The sequence below is a fragment of the Haliaeetus leucocephalus genome, unplaced genomic scaffold, assembly GCF_000737465.1.
Source record: "Haliaeetus leucocephalus isolate CR32 unplaced genomic scaffold, Haliaeetus_leucocephalus-4.0 Scaffold251, whole genome shotgun sequence".
Lineage (NCBI taxonomy): Eukaryota > Metazoa > Chordata > Aves > Accipitriformes > Accipitridae > Haliaeetus > Haliaeetus leucocephalus.
In genome coordinates, this window is record NW_010972687.1 from 1,745,938 (window position 1) to 1,766,869 (window position 20,932).

The 20,932-nt window shown below is 37.9% G+C and overlaps 1 protein-coding gene across 1 annotated transcript in view; it reads right to left on the reverse strand.

Moving 5' to 3' along the window:
* The window catches only part of TMC1 (transmembrane channel-like 1), a 69,115-nt gene that overhangs the window by 29,605 nt on the left and 18,578 nt on the right, over nt 1-20,932 (reverse strand). Inside the window, 4 exon segments of the mRNA XM_010568729.1 lie at nt 1,073-1,171; nt 2,435-2,541; nt 9,543-9,624; nt 10,876-10,966. Of these exon segments, the coding sequence (XP_010567031.1) occupies nt 1,073-1,171; nt 2,435-2,541; nt 9,543-9,624; nt 10,876-10,966 (379 nt within the window).

Genomic DNA, 20,932 nt, shown 5'->3' on the forward strand with positions numbered 1-20,932 from the left:
GGCCACTTTAGATGAGTCATTCTGCAGACAGCTGGAGAGTCTGAACTGTAAACTGGAGGAACCTGCACCTGAGTTTATTTTTCCAAGAAATGGGTCTGCTTTCGACATCATATTCATGTTTGCTGTTGCTAAAACAACTCAAGTGCTAAAACATACGTGTATTCATAACTCTTTAAAAGTCTTGGTACTTCTTACAGAAGGGAAAGAGTGCAGGAGATTGAGGGAGAAATCACACTTAGTTCAATGGATGCTGCTTTGATTAATCTGAAGGAAAACCTTAACTAGATCGTTGCACCCTTTCACAGGTGAAGAATACCTTTTGATGACATTGACTGCATGCCGTAGAGAAACCTAACAGCCTTCTAAGCAACATATTGTAATACCAAATTTATAATCAGCTGACTTTATGCAAAGTTGTATCATCTTTATATAAAGAGGCCGACTATAGAGACTTGCCACATGCAAAATTAGATAAAACTGTTGTTTTCAGGAAGAAAAAGCAGTATGACATATACTGTTAGCTTGTCAGCACAGGAGGTATATATCCACAGGATAGACTGGGCATCACATCAACGGTAAAGAATTAAGACATGCTTCTCAATACAGCTAAAATATCTGCATATTCTATAAGACTAAGAAAAACTAAAGATAGAATTCTTTCTTTTAGAAAAAGCCTACAGAGCACATTATTGGAATTTCTTTTCTTTTTTCTAATTCACACTACATCCTCAAATTTGGAACCATAATCATATAAAAACAGAGGACCAAATTTGCCCATAAGAAATGGAAAGTCAGTGCCCAGGGATCTGAATCGAGCTTTGAGACTTTTTCCCATGTGTCTTTGGATTGCTACATATACTGAAAGTGCATGTGGACATTGAGCTTCATTATATGTTTTGTCTGAAGGAAATATCTATACTCACAACTTTGAAAAATATATGTAAATTAATTCTATTGCCATTTCCTCCTGAAATATTTCATATAAAATTTCTGAATATTAAATAATGAAATAAAAGCCCATAATAATCAAATAGTCATGTGAAAATACAATATTGCAAGTTTATGCACTTACACTAAAATCCCAGAGAGTAGCAAAGTTCATAGCACTTGCTTCTTCAGCTCTTGGGACAGTTTTTCTAGGTAAAGAGCCATATGGCTTTCCCATCAAAGCCTGGAACCAAAAAAATGAGAGCAATTTACATTTTAAAGCAAAATACCAACAAAGGGAAGGGACAGTGATCTGTCATTTCTTAGGAAGACTTCTTTTACGCTCCTGAACTCCTTAGTGAGGATGACCTACTTCTCCAATTCTTTTGATCGCTTCTCACATTAATGATTGAAACTATGCTCAAAGTATGCATTTATGGTGTTTTCTAAATTTAAAGTGATGTTCCGCTAGTATCAATGGATTGTCAAACTACATTCAAAGGCAACACAGAGGTCCAAATTCCTCTGATTAGTGGTGTTTGTCTTACAGACAAGACCAGAACATTCATTTTTCTTGCTTTATGGATTTTATTGGGTTTTTAATTGAAATGTATGGGAAGATGCTAGGGATTCAGGTTTTGGATTCTGAGAGTCCCACTGGTGTTGGTGAGATGCTTGTTCAGCCACAGTATATGTCCTCACAGGGTCCTTTCCAGGCTTTAACCTGAAAACTCTTGAGCATTTTCTCTGTTTTGGCTTCAGTGGAAGATGGGTCATATTATTGAAATGCTGTACTAGGATGCTGTTGGAAATTCCTACCTGTTTCCCATCTGCTTACTAGAAGATAAGTAAGAGGATGTGGAATAGTGAAACCAAGGAGATGGTACAATAGTTTTAATTCCATATAAGCCCTCTTTTTAGAAAGACAATATGGTGGCTCAAAGGAACTAGAAAAATATTATATGTCACAGAAGTGATTTCTACCTGAATTACACCTTCTCTGAGCAGCAATATTAACAGTTATGCTGCACACAGTGCAAAACATGAGAGTCCCCTCTCATGACTTTACAGCCCTGTTGGGCCTTATCAGCATGTGAGTATTAAAGCAGCTGGAAAGGATTCATGGTGCCTCAGAGGCCTGGAGTGTATCTTTCTATTGCAATGCACATTTCAGTCAAGATATTCCACTTGGTTGCTTCTTAGTCTCAGTTCCTCTCCTTCTTTTCTACACAGGAGAAAAAAGTTTAGCACCATCCCAGACCATGGACAAATATTTTCAGGACACAAGCCTACATACTTTTTTCTGTTGTGTCTATTTGAAGACACCTCTCTGTAGAGACAACTGTCCACAATCAAAGCACATTTTGACAGCCTTAGTATACATTATTACTTTTAAATGAAGCATAAAGAGATTACAAATTTATTTAAAGGTCCAGTCCTATGCAATCTCACTGAAAAGACAGAAATTCACATAACAATTTTTAATGGTAATTTAAAAGATTCCCACCTCAGGCACCATTACAAGTCCAAAGGTCAGTCCAAAGAGAATCATGTTTATCCCATACATCCAGCGCAAGAATATGAAATAAGATGCTACTGATGAGCCAAAGTGACCTATGAAAACATGAGATGTGAAAAAAAGAGCAGATAAGTTAGTACTCTTATGTTATTTTACCTTAAGATGAAGATGCTCAAAGTTTATTTAAAATAAATAAAATCAGGGGAGGCTTTTCATTTTCTTTATTACCATAATTCTAATAACTTTTTTCTAGATTGCATACTAACGTTCACTGACCTGGCAGATAAACTAGAAACAAAAAATAAAGTATTATTTATACAGAGTATTTAGGGTCATGTAAAAGCTGTGATATTTACTAATATTAAATCCTCTAACAGCAGGATTCAAAGCAAATTACTCCCCCCCCCCCCCCCCCCCGGGGGGTGGTCTTTACAAGGGCACAAAATACTTGTAAGTGCTGTTGCCAGAGTGCTCACCAGAGTTGTTCACCAGGGGACAACAAAAAGATCTGCAAGTATTTGTACCTTTTCTTTCTCTTACTTTGCTATTTATGTGTTCCACCTGCACCCAGGCGTGGAGGCAGTCCCATCACCAGGTGCACAGATGAAACCTTGGACTCCACTCACTCTAGACCCCTGACCTAGACCTGTGTGAAGAAGAGGAGGCTGCAGGGGAAGCAGTGAGCACTAAGTGCCTGATTTGACCAACAGTTTGCAAGTAAGGCCAAACAGAAATAACAGTCCAAATTCAACCCCATCTTGCTGCAGCACAGCTCTGCTGAATATAAGATGGCTGGCAGTCATGCTCATCTGTCTGTCAAAGTTTGCAGAATACCAGATTTCAATTCCATTACCAGTCAGTCACAGGAAAAAAAAGTGACCTTTCAACAGATTTTTCACACACAGTCTAGTTAAGGAGCCTGATGGCAAATAATGAGAAGAAAATCTCTCTGTTCAGAGGAGTTTACGTTGGTATTTCCACACTGTTTTGCAAGCCTTGTATTAGATTCTTCCATTCTGTAAAATGACATTAACATGACTGGTGCTATTTGGGACGTATATTTATGCAGAATTTACTATAACAACAAAATCAGTAGAAAATGTAATACACTTAAACTGGTATAACCTCAGAGTATAAAGAGAGACTGACTAGTAAGAGGTTTTTATCAGGCCTGTGCAAAGGGAGGAACAAACCTTTCTGTCAAGGATTTCAGCATTTCAAAATCTGCTTTATTCACAGTTCAGAGTGGAACCAAAATTTTGAAATTGTTCATGAAGAAGTGGCCAATCTTAGTGACCTACATACTGGGAAGTCTAGGTAGAGGCATAAAGCAAGAGACTTTGAGTTAGTTAATCTGGCTGTCATATGCTGATTACCCAATTACAACCCAGCTACAGCCTGCAGGGGTGCTATGGACTCAAAAAAATGAAGTTCAGGAAATTAGGAAGATTTCTGATTTCAATACACTTTTGATACTCTAGACCTCTCCATACCACATCAGGTTTTTTTCTCAAATCCTAATATCCCAATTCTTTTGGGAATGGCTTCTTTTCATGCATTGAGTTATAGCTCTTGTATCAGTTAACCTGATGAAATTACTGCCATGCGTCCATCTGGAACATCTGCATTAAGGCTGTGTATTGGAATTACATGCATCAGTATAGTTATTGCAAGTCACAATGCACAGACTGTACATGGGCTTCATTCCTTTTCACCAATGAGGCAAGAACAGCAATCTCAAGTGAAAAAGCTTAGCTGGGGATGAGGATAATTTATCTGTGGATGCCCTTAAACACATTTCCAGAGTGGGCAGGTCCAAACAGGGGGGGCAACAGGGAACATGGAAAATGGTACAAACAGCCTGCATCATCTGTGAACAAAACCAGTCCAAGTTTCACCAGCGTCTTGAATCCACTCTGGGGTGCAACATGTTCCAGGTATGAAGGAAAGAGTAATACTTTAAAGTAGACTTCGCCATCTTTTCCCACATCCACAGCCTTACCATATTATGCATTGGCATGCAGATTGGCATGCACAGTGTAAATTTCAGCAGTGGAATGAGGAGGTTAGCCCTGTTGCAACACAGCAATGTGTTTTCCCATAAAGTCTTGTTGCACAGATATTACTGAATGTCTATTCCATAACGAAAAGAATAATCTCTTTTCTAAATACAAATACTTCACATATTTATCAACTTCTGTCTCTCTTCAAATCAAAACCCCAGCAGCAGATTCACCTGTTTCCATCACAAGGATGCAGCACAGCAGAGCTTGATGCCTGTTATTCTGAAGCTGAGCTCCCTGTGCTAGAAAGGACTCTCATCTTGAAGCAGGGAGCCTACCTGAGAAAGCCCAGCACTTCATGTTGATATCTGTTCTTTCTAGATAGCTAGCGGCTGGGAAGAGTCAGACCCAACTGAAGAGGGCTGTGGTAAGAAGGGCCCTATTTATTATAATAGGGACCATTATGAAACTAAGCAGAGATTGAAGATGAGTTTTCTTGGAGGGTTTAAATGTAGTTAATACTTTCCTTTTTTCTTCTTTCTATTACTCTCTTTATTTCTTTATTCTTTTATTTATTATTATTAAATGACATTGTTGATTATAATTTTCATGGGAAGGAAAACTCTTTCAAGAATTTTAGTATCTAAACATTAACAACCCCCTGCTGCCAGTCCATAGGCCCATCAGAAATGATCTCTGTATAAAGTTTAAATGTGTCATTAAAACAAGTTTGCAGTTTAGGACCCAGTATGAAAAATTTAAAACAGGGATGTGGCTTCTCATGCCAATATTAATAATGATTAATAGTTAACAATATTTATTTATTTTTCCTATACCTTTTTATAGCACATCTAAGGCACAGTAGTGTGACTGTTGAATTATCTGACTTGACATGGTGAGGGAGGTTCTTGGGTAACTACAAGTGGCCTTGAAATAAAATCAGACTTAGTTTTTCAAAGCAGACCAGAGCGCTTAGGTTTACCTATAACATTAGCTGGTCACCTTAGATTAGTCCAACCTGTCCTAAAGAAGCCCTTTGTTTATCAAAAGTATCTTCTTGAAGTCTGTTTAAACTTTCCCATCAAGCCAAAACTATGGTAACAAAAAAAGCTTGATAAAACTTGTGATACACCTTGGGAGTTCCCAAGAACACCAGCACAAGTCCAGATCCAGAGAGTTTGTTCGGTATGAAGCTCTTTCTTCCCAGGTCTTTCTAGGGTATAAGTAATAACCCAAGAAACTTTTCAGTTCGGTAGCACTGCCAGGCACATGTGTGCCACTTGCCCCAGTCCAACACATTCTTCATTTGACCTCTTTTTTGCCAAAGCTATACTATTTCTATTGACTTTATGTGAATTTAGCAGTTCTGTTGTTCTCATAAAGTGTGTTTATTTCAATGTTGCTTTTCCCATTAAGTTTCCTGCATCAGTTGGCAGTGGCTGGCACAGCTACCTATCCTCTTCTGTTTGTGTGAGAGAAAACTTTCTATGTATCTAACATTGTTTTACCAGTACAGTATTTTCTTTTGAGTCAAAGAAATCTTCCCCAGTACTACCTAACTGATCTTTTACCTCTATACAGGACCTTAATTCACTTTTCATTTGCAATCTGTGTACAACCCTGGCTTCGAGAATGGACCAACACGTAACAACACTACAGTATAAACATCAGGTTTTCTAAAAAAGAGCCTCTATTACATGTTAACTCCTGAACTGCATCACAAAGAAGACAGATTTTTGCCATTCTATTAATATATGTCTTGATCTCCTTTGGTTTGTTGATCCTTTAGATTTTAAGGTAGGTATCATGGTAGTCCTGCATTAATTCTAATTTATAGGGCAAAAATCGTTAGTGCTCTGAAAGTGTGTTCTTTTGGATGAGTCATGCTAGGTTGCTCAGATGCAGTTTTTTAGAAGGACTGAAGAATAAACATCAGTGTTTCTCAGCAGTCAGAAAATTAAATTTACTTCCCCCATTTTCTACTGTAAACAGTTACTGCCTTGTTTGCTTGGGATTTTTTTACAAAGATCTCACTTTAAGATCAGAAAATGCAAATCATCTTCATATAAGAGCACAGACATGACTTATGCTGACAATTTAATTGGTTGGAAGCTAACAACTGTAAAGGTTTGCCAGGCATAAACTATTCCCTCACACAAAGGTATTTAGCCAAATGAAGAGGTTACCTATACAGAGTACTCTGCACATAAGTGTCAGGCTTTTGTTCCATTCATGCTCCTGCTGCTTACAACTTCTTTTAGCCAGGATCACTCAAGATTCAAATAGAACTTGAAATTTCGTAAATTCTTGCCTCTCTTTTAGGTGCTATTGGCATGACATCTTCTTATACCCTGTTAATACTTACACTTCTGTGCTTAGTGCCTGCCTTTGGAAAGAAAATAGCTCATAGCATAGTATTAGTAGTGACCATGGAGGATTATATAAAGGTTTTACCCCTAGGTTTTGGGGGGCTAAAAGGCTGTTCATCAGACTATAATCTTGTCTGTTGGAAGGAGCAGAAGCTACCCATGAACATTTCATTTTCAAACATGTTTAACTGGTGAATTAAATATACCAGATACTTACCTGTGTGTATGCATGTGTTCTGGTGGAAAAATTACACAAAAGAAACATTAGTTTAAAAACACTAAACTATGTAGTGACATGGAAAGCAGTTGTACAGACCCAACTCTGTGGTGGAGAACTGGGCAAGCACATTTTGCATCATCAGATTTCCAGGAGTGGTCCAAACAGCCTACTTTACCTGTTACAATCTTAAATAAATTGCTGCTTGTGTCACTGTACTGTCTTCTCAAAAAATGAACTGTCACATAGGCAGTGCTCCCTCCAATTTGCTTTATGCAATCATATTTTGCCACACGAAACTGCAGCCTGTGGGAGCTGACGTCACTAAGGACGGACCACAAACAATGCTGTCCAACAACAGTATCTTTTAAAATATTGATCCTGGTGTCCAAGTCCAGTGTTCAACCACTTTCTTCAAACACTCCTCAGTATTTTGGGTGGACTGAAGGATCCAGTGGCCACATGCAAGTTTGTATTGGGTCTGGCTGAGATGGAGTTAATTATCCCCACAGCAGCCCTCATAGTGCTGTGCTCTGTATTGGTAGGTAGAAAGGTGTTGATAACACACCAGTGTTTTGGCTATGGCTGAGCAGTGCTCGCACAGCATCAAGGTTCTCTCCAACATTTGCCCCCCTCACCAGTAGGCTGGGGGTGGGCAAGATCTTGGGAGGGGACGCAGCCAGAACAGAAATGGAGGATAACTCTTTACCATTTACTAAACTTGATACAATATGACCAATGTAGTACATGTCCTAGCTACACATAAATTCAGATGACAACTAGGTTTCTAGAAAAAGTTGAAGCAGCAGTCTTTTTGTCTCTGTAACTCAATGTGTCTTAATCTCTACTCTTCCATTATACACAGACTAGCTTTTTTCCATTTCAATTTCCCTCACTTCCACTTTTTTAATGTCTAAAACCCCCTTTTTTCTGGGACTTGGCATCTTTAGCAGTGTCATCATTAAGGTGACCTTGATCTTAGTACTACAAATTCACTAATATGAGGTACAGACTAAAAGCTACTGCTTGGATTAACCACAATCAAATATATTGTGACTTAAAATTATTTTCCTTAGCAATATTTCAGAGCTGTTCCCTTAAAATCAAGCCTTATTCTAGACTACAAAGTTCTGGACCAAACCATGGTTTAACTTCTTAAATTACTAATATTCAGACAGAGCATTGTTTCTGCAAGTAAAAGCAACTGCAGCTTGCCTTAGCAATACTCTGAACAGAACAAAAAATAATAGAAAAAGAGTAAACTTCACAATTTTACCTCCTGAGATTATAAAAAGCTACTATCTCAATGTGATTTTTGGACCTTCCAGGTGACAGCAAAAAAAGTTACTCATTTCAAAAGAAAAAATAAATAGATATAAAGGCAGGACTGGAAAAATTATCCTGTTCTATTTTTTGCATTCTGATTTTATAAGGAAAGAAATGTGTCTGTTGGAAGCTATTACTAGCAGAACAGCTTGTGCCAGGACTACTCCTTTACAGAGGCTTGCAGAAACGTTGCTCCCATGAAACCCCAAGTCTGTTATGTGTACCGACCAATAAAAGACCACATGCATCTTGCTGCTGAGTTTGATTTTAACTACACATATGCAGCAGCTTCTTTCTAAACTCCACCTCAAGTGAGTAGATCATCTGTTCAGCAGTCTGTAGACCATATGTTTAAGGACATTATGTAAGTTCTCTTCAATGGTTATTTTGCAGTCTGAAACTCCACAATTCATCATTTTCCTGTTCTTCTACTGTTCTGGTTATTGTCTTTTGTTGCAACCCACAGCTTCTTCCAATGGCAACTTCTCTAAAATCAGTTTCCATTGCACCTTCATCTGCATTTCATCAGTGGCAGAGCCTCACTCAGGTACCCATGCAGTTAAGCCAAATTTCCTTCAAAGAAAGGGCTGCAGTTTGAATTCATCACTAGAACTGAAACATAAAACTGACTTGTGCCCAAAACCTACTCTCAAACATACCCATAGTACTTACTACACTGTTTTGTTTATATTTATGCCTAATATAAGGGGATATCCAAGAGCAGTATTGTTTTCTTTGTGTTGTATTACATAGTTGAAAATGAGAGAAATAACACTGAAATACCTCTTAAGTAAGGCTCAAGATGATGCAAAAACATCACAGAAATAATTATAGTATAAATACAGACAAAATAAACTGAAGGTAGGCAATAGCTAAATCCCAATTCTGCTTTTCTAGGATTAATTTAAACACTGGCTCCTGACCTGTTACCTGTGTATTGAGGATTTTCATCTGTAACTAACTAACTAACTAACTAGTATAACTAACACTCAAGGATATTTTCAACTAGCTATAATATCAAGCTCAATAAATATTAATGAAAAATAAATACTCATTGGTTTTATACTACACATTGAATACAGACATGTATTTCTAAAGTATCAGAAGTAATTTACCATTTTGGCATGCATCAAGAATATGATACTAGATACTATTCTTTATTACCTTCCATAAGTACTTACTTTCAATCTCCTTAATTTTCATTTCCCAGGGTATGCAGGCTGTCTTAAAATTCTCAAAATCTCTTTGAAATTTCATCCATTTCTGAAAAGGGTCAAGATTAAGAAAAACCACCATCATCTCAGTGCCCAGATGCTCAGTTTCCCCTTGAGCTAATGTAACCCCTCAATCATTCACAGTATCCTTTGGCAGAGCCCACTGCAATAGAAGCACTAGCTTATGAAGAACCTTCTCCTCTTTGTTCTGAATGTGTCTCCTACTGGCTTTGTGTGAAGTCCCTATTTCTTCCACAGGAAGAATGACTAAAAAATCCCTTCCTTTCATACCATTAATTTTTTTTACAATTGTTTCTGAGAATTTATTTAGTTATTTCCTTTGCTATTCAAAATTCAGATCTAGAGCTCAAGCTGTGTCATTTAATAACAATTACTCTACCCAGTAGTTTACCTATTGGATAACTATAACTTCTGTAATTGAGCTTCCTGTGCTCAGTTGAGTTTGAAAGCCTAATTATTTTTTTGTAAACATTAGTGTTTATGAGATGTGACTACACAACTGCTTGCAGAAAATCCAGTCTAAGTAAGGGTAAACCTGGCCATAGCAAGGAGTCCTGCCAAATTTTCTTAGCATCATTCTGCATCAGCATTTTAGTTTGGGGCAAAAGTGTGCTTTTGAAGTGAATCTCCCAAACCATCCCAATTTACCACACTACATTTGCACTGTAAAGCAGTGTCAGAGCAAAAAAATAAGTCAAAAGATGTCCTTGAGGAATGTACTAATCCACATCCCCGCTACTGGGTATTTAGTCTTTGGGGCCACACAGGACTTAGCCCAAAGAAAGACCTGCCAGAACACATATTGTGTGGATGTTAGGTCCTCAGCAACCACTGTTTGGCCTTTCAGTCACAATCCTACAGAGCCATATTTCTTGCTAGCATATACGTATCCCTAGAATTTTGGCTCGGTGGAGATGCCTACAGTATTTTTGCTGTGGGGCAAAAGACGCTTTTTGATCCTTCACAGAGGGCTGTCTGAAGGGAAGGACTGAGTTTTGGATTCGATCCACAGAAAACCCAGTCCACACCAAGAGAAATTAACTTTCACAAGATAATCTCTTGCAAAGTCTTGCAAAACAGTCGATTTTTGTTTTGATGACAACTCAGTCAAGCTGTGAGCTTTCATTAGAAATCTTTTCATGTGAGACCAGTGGAAATAAAAGTGTTAAAATGCAAAGAAAGATGAGGAACTCTATTTTGGAAGATGGGTGCATATAGCAATACTCTGCAAAAGGCTCTCCGTTTGCATTACATGAAGTTCGTGAAATAATAAATTTACCTTGGTCATCATCACTTTGTATGCATAGAATTTTTTTCCTTTTCCTTTTCCAAGAGCACCTTCAAACTTTTCAACAAAAAGCTGGGCTTCCCTGGAAAATGAGGGCAAAAGAGAGATGTAGATGATGCTATGGTAAATTTGTTTTTGTCTCTACCATAGCAATGTAATTTTTTATGTCTTCTAACTCATCATAGTTTCATATAATCTTGTTCCCTTAGTAATGTTTAGAAAGAAAAGCTCTGAGATTTTTTATTTCACAGAAGACTAATCATATGTAGTGAAAACAGAACAAGCAGCTTCAGTCATTTGCTCTAATCCAAATGCATTTGGAGCTCTGAGATCTGCCTACATCCAGTTAATGTTACCAAATATTTTTGGTCACAGTGACTTTGTTTTGCAGTTCAGCTGCTGCCCATTTGTGCCACTCACAAACTGTTATTCCTTCTGGTTCCAGCTAATATAAATTTTTGTCTAGCTACCTAAGGGAAATCTATTTTCATTTTTTTATTTTGGAAATATGCATACACTAGAACCTTGGTTCCCCTGTGTCTACCTTTGTCAAGACTAGATTTAGTTCAACTCCTCAGAATTTCTGCATATATCACCTCTAACTATACCATTCTCAGAATCATTTCTCAGAAGTGTAGCTTCAATGCTCGCAGAAAGACTAAAATTTTGCTTATGAATTTACAGAAGTTAAATAATACCCTGGTGATATAAATATGAAAGGAAGATTTTTAAATAGTTTTAAAAAGGCATAATGTCCAAGGATTAAACAATAAACAGATGAGATCAAGAGCATATGAATATTTTCTCCATTTCACCTAATTTTCATTTATAAGTATGACTTTTGTATGTGTCTCTATTGAAAAAAATGTGCCCTAAAGGCTAAATGTCTAATCTAAAACACTGGAAAGTAGAGTAAGAATTCTTAGCTCTGAGTGTATGCACAAGACAGTATAACTATTTTGTCCTCACACTAGATGACTGCAAAGCATTGTATATTATATTAGGTATTACACTAAGCACTTGGGAAAAGGTAGACTGTTGGTAAAATGTTAATTGTGATGCATGTCTCTCCAGAAGTGCTACAGATAAGTTCACAGAATGAAATTAATTATCATGTTTATATCTTCTGCTCACATATTTTATGTGTGCAAGCGAAAAAATTGTGTTAAACTGCAAATTCTGACAATGGCATTGCCAGAATAGTGGTGTAGCTGTGATAAAGGAGAATTAAAATTATGTGTGAAGAAGCTGTATCAGAATTTCTCTTAACTCATGGTTAAAAATCTCAACATCTTTAAAAATATTGTGTATTTTTAGTAACTGCAAATGCTTACGGTGATCTTCATACTATCATGTGAAGACCTATCAAAACATTTCTCCACTAGACAACCACTACACCAATCTCTTTAGCTCTCAGTACCAAGGCTCCGAACAGCCTTTTGTTTCTGTGCTTCCCAAGACAGTGCAAAATTGAGCTACTGAACTTAGCTTTTGCTCTTTGAGAGCTCTCTCTCTTTGAGAGCCCTCTGAGCACTCTCACCTTCCAAGTGTTCACACCTAAACCCAGCTGGTGAGGCATCAGGACCAGTGCCAGTTCACCTGAACTCCCCAAGAGTTCAGCATGCATTTTCCCACCATCTGAGAACCTGTTTTCTCCTTCCAAGTCACAAGTTGGCAGAAGCAAAAAGCTACACACAATGACATGAATCCCAATCCAATCACTCTTTTTTTTTTTTTTTCCTTTTCCTTCTGGCACAAGGCATGTAAAGATTCCAATAAAAAAGATAAAATACCCAGCCACGACCCCAGCCACACATCCCACCTATTCACCACTTCAAAGTGTTCCTCAGGGACACAAGTCAGTGTCTTTTTAAGGCTCTAGATCCCTTATTCTCAATTCTGTGCTTCTGGATCACATCTGTATTCTGCATTTTGGAGTCTGATCTTTCTGTACTTTAGCTAACTTTGATACTCACTGGGCCTTCTTTATTTTCCAAGCCACTTCAAGTCCTTCAGAGATTTGCTGATTCAGCACTCACATCTCATTATTTCATTTTTATTCTCAAAAAAAATCTGCTCTTAAATTTCAGCCCTCTCAAATAAGTCAGAGAAAACAGTTTCAGCTTCAGGAAACCAGTGTCCAAGAGGATTTTAACTCTTGTTGCACTGTCAGGAGATATAAGGCAGTCCTAACAGCAGATGGCAGCTTCCTCTCAAACTCAGCAGTCAGTGCTGGAGCACTACCAGAAAAGCAGCCAGAATCAATAAACTGAACGTGTACCAGTCTCCCAAGTCAGTATATGACATTCTGGACTTAAGAGGAAAACCTTCTACCACCACTTCTATCACTAGGTAATTCAAGCACTGGGGCTTGTTCATGAAAAAGTACTGAAATCAAAACCTGCAGAGCTGTAGAGAACCTGTGCTTTCAGTCACTAATTATGTGCAGTTATGTTGCAGAATATGAAGATTTCAAATTATAGCAGGGGTTTTTTACAGTGAGGTTAGAAATTTAAGGGGATAATATGAAAATAACCATTAACCCATAAAAAATCCTCCACAGCAGATATGAACATATTTTGCATCTGTAGCTGAACACAAAAGTTCTCCACAACCATGTTCTGCTATAAAATTAAGCTAAGCCAAAACAAGAAGGAACTTTCCACAATGAAAGTCATAAAAAGATTTATTTTACACTCTCAATCTAAGCCTTCTGTTCATTTGTTTGAAATGTCTTTTTACAAGGCTTTCTACAAAAAATAGTATTTCTTATCCCTCTCTGCCTCCTGGACTGTCCATCAAGTAATCTTTCAAGCTACAGTGTTATCAGTATTTAAGTTTTTTCTCCAGGACAAACCAAAACATTGCTTTTCGAAGCTGGTGATTGGGATCTGCAGGTTTAACACTGTTGACTCTCCTGAATGCCTCCCTGTTTCTTACTTTGCCAGTGGCTGAGGTTTCCTTTCTCCCTTCATCCCTTCTTCCCCAACACTGCCCCACTCCAGTGTGTGCTGGTTACAGAACTGTTATAAACCACCCCTAAATGTTACTGCTTTATAATCTGTTTTTCTCAGATTTTCACTCTGTTGGCCTGCATTGGTCTAAGTTCATCATTGCAACACAAACAAACCAGACAATAATCTGATACCAGTTAAACTTCTTACTGGGTGGTTATACATGCAGTCAACTGAGTTACATGTGCAAGACCAGAGCAAAAAGCCAGTTGGATCCATGCATGCACAATATTTGTGAAGCTACTTTTGTGTTTCATGAAAGACGTATGAAGCAACTCTGTTCATTTTTTAGATATTGCTTTCCTGTACTTAAAATTTGGTTGTATAAATCTTGAAAAAAATCAACTAAGTCCAAATGGTGGACTTAACAATATTATTTTCATTTTCCACTTATACTGTATTTGCATTCTAGTCTAGTTAGTTACAATATACTGTGATTTTTGGAATTAAGAGGACTTTTGGCATTAATGCATATTTCACACTGACCATAACAAGAAGGTGTTTCAAACACGCATTAAAAACTGTGACTATTAATATTTCCCATTCTTGTGAAGTAATAGCCAAAATCGTGGCATAGTCAATAATCATCACATAGTTAATAAAAGTTGTGGTGAATGGAGTTAAATCCAGTTGGCAATCAGTCACAAGTGGTGTTCCCCAGGCCTCAGTATTGGGGCCAGTTCTGTTTAATATCTTTATCAATGATCTGGATGAGGGTATCAAGTGCACCCTCAGTAAGTTTGCAGATGACACCAAGTTGGGAGGGAGGGTTGATCTGCTCAAGGGCAGGCAGGCTCTACAGAGAGATCTGGACAGGCTGGATCAATGGGCCGAGGCCAATTGTATGAGGTTCAACAAGGCCAAGTGCTGGATCCTGCACTTGGGTCACAACAACCCCATGCAGCGCTACAGGCTTGGGGAAGAGTGGCTGGAAAGCTGCCCGGCAGAAAAAGACCTGGGAGGGTTAGTCAATAGCTGGCTGAATATGAGCCAGCAGTGTGCCCAGGTGGCCAAGAAGGCCAACAGCATCCTGGCCTTTATCAGAACTAGTGTGGCCAGCAGGAGCAGGGAGGTGATTGTTGCCCTATACTCGGCACTGGTGAGGCTGCACGTCGAGTCCTGTGTTCAGTTTTGGGCCCCTCGCTACAGGAAAGACATTGAGGTGCTGGAGTGTGTCCAGAGAAGGGCAATGAAGCTGGTGAGGGGCCTGGAGCACAAGTCTTATGAGGAGCAGCTGAGGGAGCTGGGGTTGTTCAGTCTGGAGAAGAGGAGGCTGAGGGGAGACCTTATCGCTCTCTACAACTACCTGAAAGGAGGTTGTAGCAAGGTGGGTGTTGGTCTCTTCTGTCAGGTGGCTGGAGATAGAATGAGACAAAATGGCCTCAAGTTGCGCCAGGGGAGGTTTAGATTGGATATTAGGAAAAATTTATTTACTGAAAGGGTTGTCAAGCATTGGAACAGGCTGCCCAGGGAAGTGGTTGAGTGATCATCTCTGGAAGTATTTAAAAGATGTGTAGAAGTGGTGCTTAGGGACATGGTTTAGTGGTGGACTTGGCAGTGTTAGGTTAACGGTTGGACTTGATGATCTTGCGGGTCTTTTCCAACCTAAATGATTCTATGATTATTACGTAGTTGAAAGAAATGAAATTCTTTTCTTAAAAAGAAAGAAATTATTTTGTGAAAGAAAAGAGTAAAAGATTTTCTTCCACTCTTGGAATACATGAAACCAAGTTACCTTTAACGTTCTACAAGCATGTCTTACCTTTTGGTGTGTGGTGGATTTTACCAATAACATTCTAAGTAGCATCTTCATACCATTCATTTAGAGACACTAAGTCTTACAAGGGAACCCCACCACATGCAAATATACAGAGGAGTTATTAAGTGCCCCACAGCAGCCTATCTGTTAGCTGCATCCACAAATATTTGCATGACTTAAAGATCTTACTTAATTGATATTTAAATGCAAACCTCAGTAACAACTTGATTCTATGAAAAATTCCCACCAGAGTTTTAATGAAATATCTGAAAAGCAAATTAACTGCAGAAGCAGAACTTGAAAGAGGGCCTATGGGTAATGGGGCAGAAACATGTGTGCAGTTACGTGCAAGGAAGTAATACAGAAACCTTAACTACCAGACTATGCTGGAGCTGTCAAACAGAACATGTTTTACTTCTCTCCCTCAGCTTTTCTTCCCTCAGCAGCTCTGCAGCACGTTAGTCCCACTGGGTTACTCCTGACCTCTGCAATTTGTAGGTTAGGGAGACCTTTCCTTGACTTCTACTTAAGCTTCCTGGCTTTAAAAGTTCAGCCATGACTTGGCACCATTCAGTCAGGGAACAGGCTAGCAATGTCATTTCTGTGTCTGTGACACATGCTCACTTTTGTTAAATATAATCCAATACGTTACTTAATTCAGGTTTCTACCTTGAGATCTAAACTGTCTTGCTGAAAGACCTCTATTTGCACATCCCTGAAGATTTTTGCCACACTTTGTCCTACCCTCCATCTCTTTTGTGCCAAAAATAAAACATGAGGACAGGAAGAATGATCAAGCAGTAAAAAGTAGTCCTAAACCCATAGAACAATTTTAGAAACCACAACAACAACCAAAACCACGTACCTATAGATGCACGCCTACTTGGAAGTAATGCAACTTCACTAACATGAGGATGTGTCAAAAACAACACAGAGCGACAAAACTGAGCTTTGTAATCACTGGTATCATGTGTTATAGGTAAATTATCTATATCACAGGACAGGCCGAAGTGTGCCCCGTTAGCCTACTGTGAATTTAAAGAAGCTTCACAGAAACATTATTAATTGAATTACAGACACAAGGAACTAATAAATGTTGCATGGGGCTGGGCATTATTATCCCAGAGAAGCCTGAGTTCATTATTAATACTAGGTGTGGAGTTACAGCTTCCAAAGTGCTAGGTGTACGGTACTTCAGCCACTTCAGTGTTGCAGAGAGAGGATGAATTACAGCTCTCTTAGTTGTTGCTAATGAATAGGATTCAAGTGTATTGCTCACATTTTTCAGTAACAGTTCAGGAAGGTTTCAGTCTCTAAGATCTAAAAACTCATTAAAAAGAAATGTCGTATTAATATTGATTACCCAGGACTTCTCCAAGTCTTAAAAAGATTGGCTAAAAACTGACTGCAAAACAACTGTTGTCAGGCACAGTTCACTTGAAAAGCAGTTTGGCAGTAATAATGGGCAAATTATAGTGTTATTTAATACCCAGCTGGCTTCCAGGACATCCAGGCTGGCCTCCAGGACTGCCAGTATGTCCACAGTAAGAGAGGTGAAATACTGATTCACTGGCGTACAAAGAGCACAACCAAAGTTGAAAAAATTTCCACCATCCCACACAGGCACCTTATGTATCTTTGGGTTTTGTATAGTTATAAAATATTCTGTTTCCAATTCATCTGTCTTGAAGGGTGATCTAAGTCCTGTAATAAAATAAATGGTGCTAAAAAAATACTGGAAAATCACCACATTATATTCTGTCTCTGGCAGGTGAAGAGGTGTCTGTTCTGCTCTGTTTTTCTTAGAAAGACCAAAAAGTTTGTCACAGCTCTCTTTATGGTCTGTATTTAATTGGAATTCCTTTAAAAAGCCTAAGCTTGACATTTGACTGCTTTTTTTTTTTTTTTAATGTTGTCATTTCATTTGTTTTGAGAGTTTGCTAACTGGCTTGTGGTACAGCTTTAAAGTGAGACCACTGTTGGCATATTTCTGGATTCTTGTGCTCAATTCTCTGATTATATGATACCATAATAGGTTTTGCTAGTGGATATAAACTACACAGCTGTTAATAGCCTTTGCTATTTTATAGCACAAAACTTTGGCTATCTGAAGTGTTATGTGCACTAACAAGGGGAATGAGATTAGTATACCAGAGCCAAACACAGCAGCACAGCTTTTAAAGCTTCCCCTTTCCTTCATAAGTTTGCAAAACCCAACCAGGAGAATGCACAGGTAGGGATGCAAGTCCCCAAAATCAGACACTCAGAGGTAAATTGGAATAGCTTTCCCTGGACATTTTCCAATTTGCAACAGCTGAAGCTATTGCCCATGAGGGTTTATTTTATTTTGTTCCTTTTTCTAATCCAAAAATCTTTTCAATAGTTTACCCCCCTCTGTAAATCTCACTCTTGTAAGTAATGATTGACGGTCATTATCATCTGATGGCTCTTCAAGTAATTTTGTGCTGGCCTGAGTAGGCAGTGTCAAGAGGAAATGTGCACAAATTATTGTCTCCAATAGAAAAGGCAAAACAAAAGTACTGACAAAGAATGTAAACCAGTGGAAAGAAAACAGAAAAAAAAACCCAAGAAAACTTCTGAAGGAGAATATTTGTCTTGGAAATGAGAAAAAGTCTGGTCTCCAGCCACACCCATGCTCTCAACAGCACAGACCACTGTGTCCCCAGTCTGCAGCCTAACATGTCTATTGCTTAGAGCCTGAGAGAGTGATGGTGCCCTTTCCTGCATAACATCTGTTCATTCCTCTCCGTGCTTCTTCCTCACTTTTTTCACATCTCCAGACCTGTAAAGATCTGACCATGAAGTCTCAAGGTGAGGTTAGAGTCTGACAATGCCGGTACAATTCAACTTCAAACTGCAGATGGATACTGCAGCAGGGCAGTATCCTTAGTCATGGTTCTTCAGATAATAATCAGGGTCTGTTTGAAATGCATCTTTCCAGACACAGCAACGTAAATTGGAAATTAGAGCTGATCTAATTTACCAGTGCAGCTCTATTAAGAATGCTATTTCAGCAATGAGTATCTCAGCCAGGTTTTGACAGAAGGCATTTTCTACAGAGCAACTAGTTCTGCATCTGTGTTCTAAAGTTATTGTTCATTTATGCATTTTCAGAACAAAAAGAATGAAGGAGATAAACTATTTTACAAAGTAGTCACTAGAGCTAAGCAGAAATCATCTTTCTGACCCTATACTTTTTAAGCTATGAAAAAATGCTCCCTCAGGAGAAACTGATTTTGAATTATCAAAGTGAGGGTGTTGTTTGGCCTTGAAAATGCTTAAACAAAATGTTTCAGCCATTTAAGATTTATCACTTTTTTGAAAGACAAAATTTAGTGGAAACTAAATCTTTCCCCAAAAATAGTTTGTTCTGAGAAATTTACACATCTTTTAAAAAAATATTTAGAATGAAAAGTCCTAATCAACCCTAACATAAACTTTTCAAAATAATATGAAAAAAATATAATTTTTTGTATTATTTTGTCATGAATATGTAACAAATCCTTGAGCATTCCTGGCAAGCTTTTTTTTTCCACTCTTGAAAAAAAATAGGTCCTACTACAGAACAAACATGGAAATGGGGTTTGGCACACAGTAAAAACATTTCTTATAATGCTGAGAAGAAATCGCCAATGAAGTATCTCTCTGTTGTGGAAGCTGGAAGACAAAGAATAAGGTAATATCTTCTTCTACCTCTAAGAAGATAGGCTTTTTTTCCCCCCATACATTCCATAATACTCTAAAATCAGCACAGGGGAAGAAACAGATGACATAGGAAAATACTCGCTAATAATAACTGTTGACCAAAAGTTTCAACAGCAAGATACGCTAATACAAGGGCATTCAAAAGTCACATTATTGATTTACAAGTTTAAGGCACTTAAAGCCAGTGTGTGTCCATTTTCCACATATACAAGAATAATGCCAATCTATCAGACTAATGATTCTGGTATAAATTTTAAATGACTTGCTAAAATACAAAACAAATACATAGATACCCTGAAATGTGCTGATATAGACACTTCTGTATTGTTATAACTACAATCATAATAAAGCATCCATTGATAAGATATTATTTCTTATTTTAAGCAGCATAATAACACCAGGTCTTCCATTACAACTCAGTTGAATTTAGGCTTCAAAGAGCCAATTACAAAAACAGCACTCTAGAACACAGTCTATGACTGTATTTTGGAGTGTAAACAATTGGGTTTGATTTTTTCAAAGGTACTGAGTGCTTCCAAATTCCATCATTTTCATCTAAGATGCTAAACACAGATTTAAGTGCCTAATTCTCAGCACACACATTTAAAAATGTGACCAAATATTAGGTTTTAGCTTTTATTTTTTATTCCAGCTGTTTGCTGGGTTTATGTGTTTTGTCTACTGAGATATGCACAACTCTGCACAGAACTGTGAAAATCTGAATGGGATTGCCTGGAATAAAAAGTAACTATTTTTTAAATCTTTTTTGACAGAGAAATGTAGCAATAAACTTAATTCTTCAGTTAATAAAGGTAGATTCAAAATAAATAAGCTAATCTGAAGAACTGTCATTTGCTCTTGGAATACACCATTTTCTAGGGCAAATAAACCGATAACAGGCTTGCAAGCCTACTTCAGAGAGAGCTGTAGCAAAGCATATAAAAAAAAAACCATTGTTGCAAACTGCCGTAAAAGCACATTGATGCATATCTTTTACTAAAATAAACCTTCTGATGTTGGCAAATAAAATTGAATATATGTCTAGTCTTCCAGTCTAGATTGTTGATAAACTAATGGTGAAAATTGATAAACTCAATGAACTTTTAGGTAGAATTGCTGCCCATGCTGAATGTACAAGGACCACCTCACCCTGAATATTAAAAAAAGAAATTGTTAAGATAAAAAGGCAGCTAACAAGGGTGGGATTTTGAAAACTCATTATTGGCTTAATTGAGAAAGCCCACCTCAAAGAATAAAAAAAGTGCAGAAATTTAGCATTCACTGAGGATGACTAGAAGCACTCATCCAATTACAAACATTTCATAGTAACATAGATTTTTAAGGCTGGAAAGGATTGATATTCCCACTCCCCTCTGACATGGAAAGGATGACAGAGGCTACAGATGTTCATTGAGGGGCTCCTGATTCAAACCCACAACTAGTGGCTGAGCTAAAACATATCATGCAAAAAAATTACACATCTGATTTAGGGGCTTCTATTTGTAGTTAATCATTTACCCTCACTGCAAATATGTTTGCTAGTTGTCTT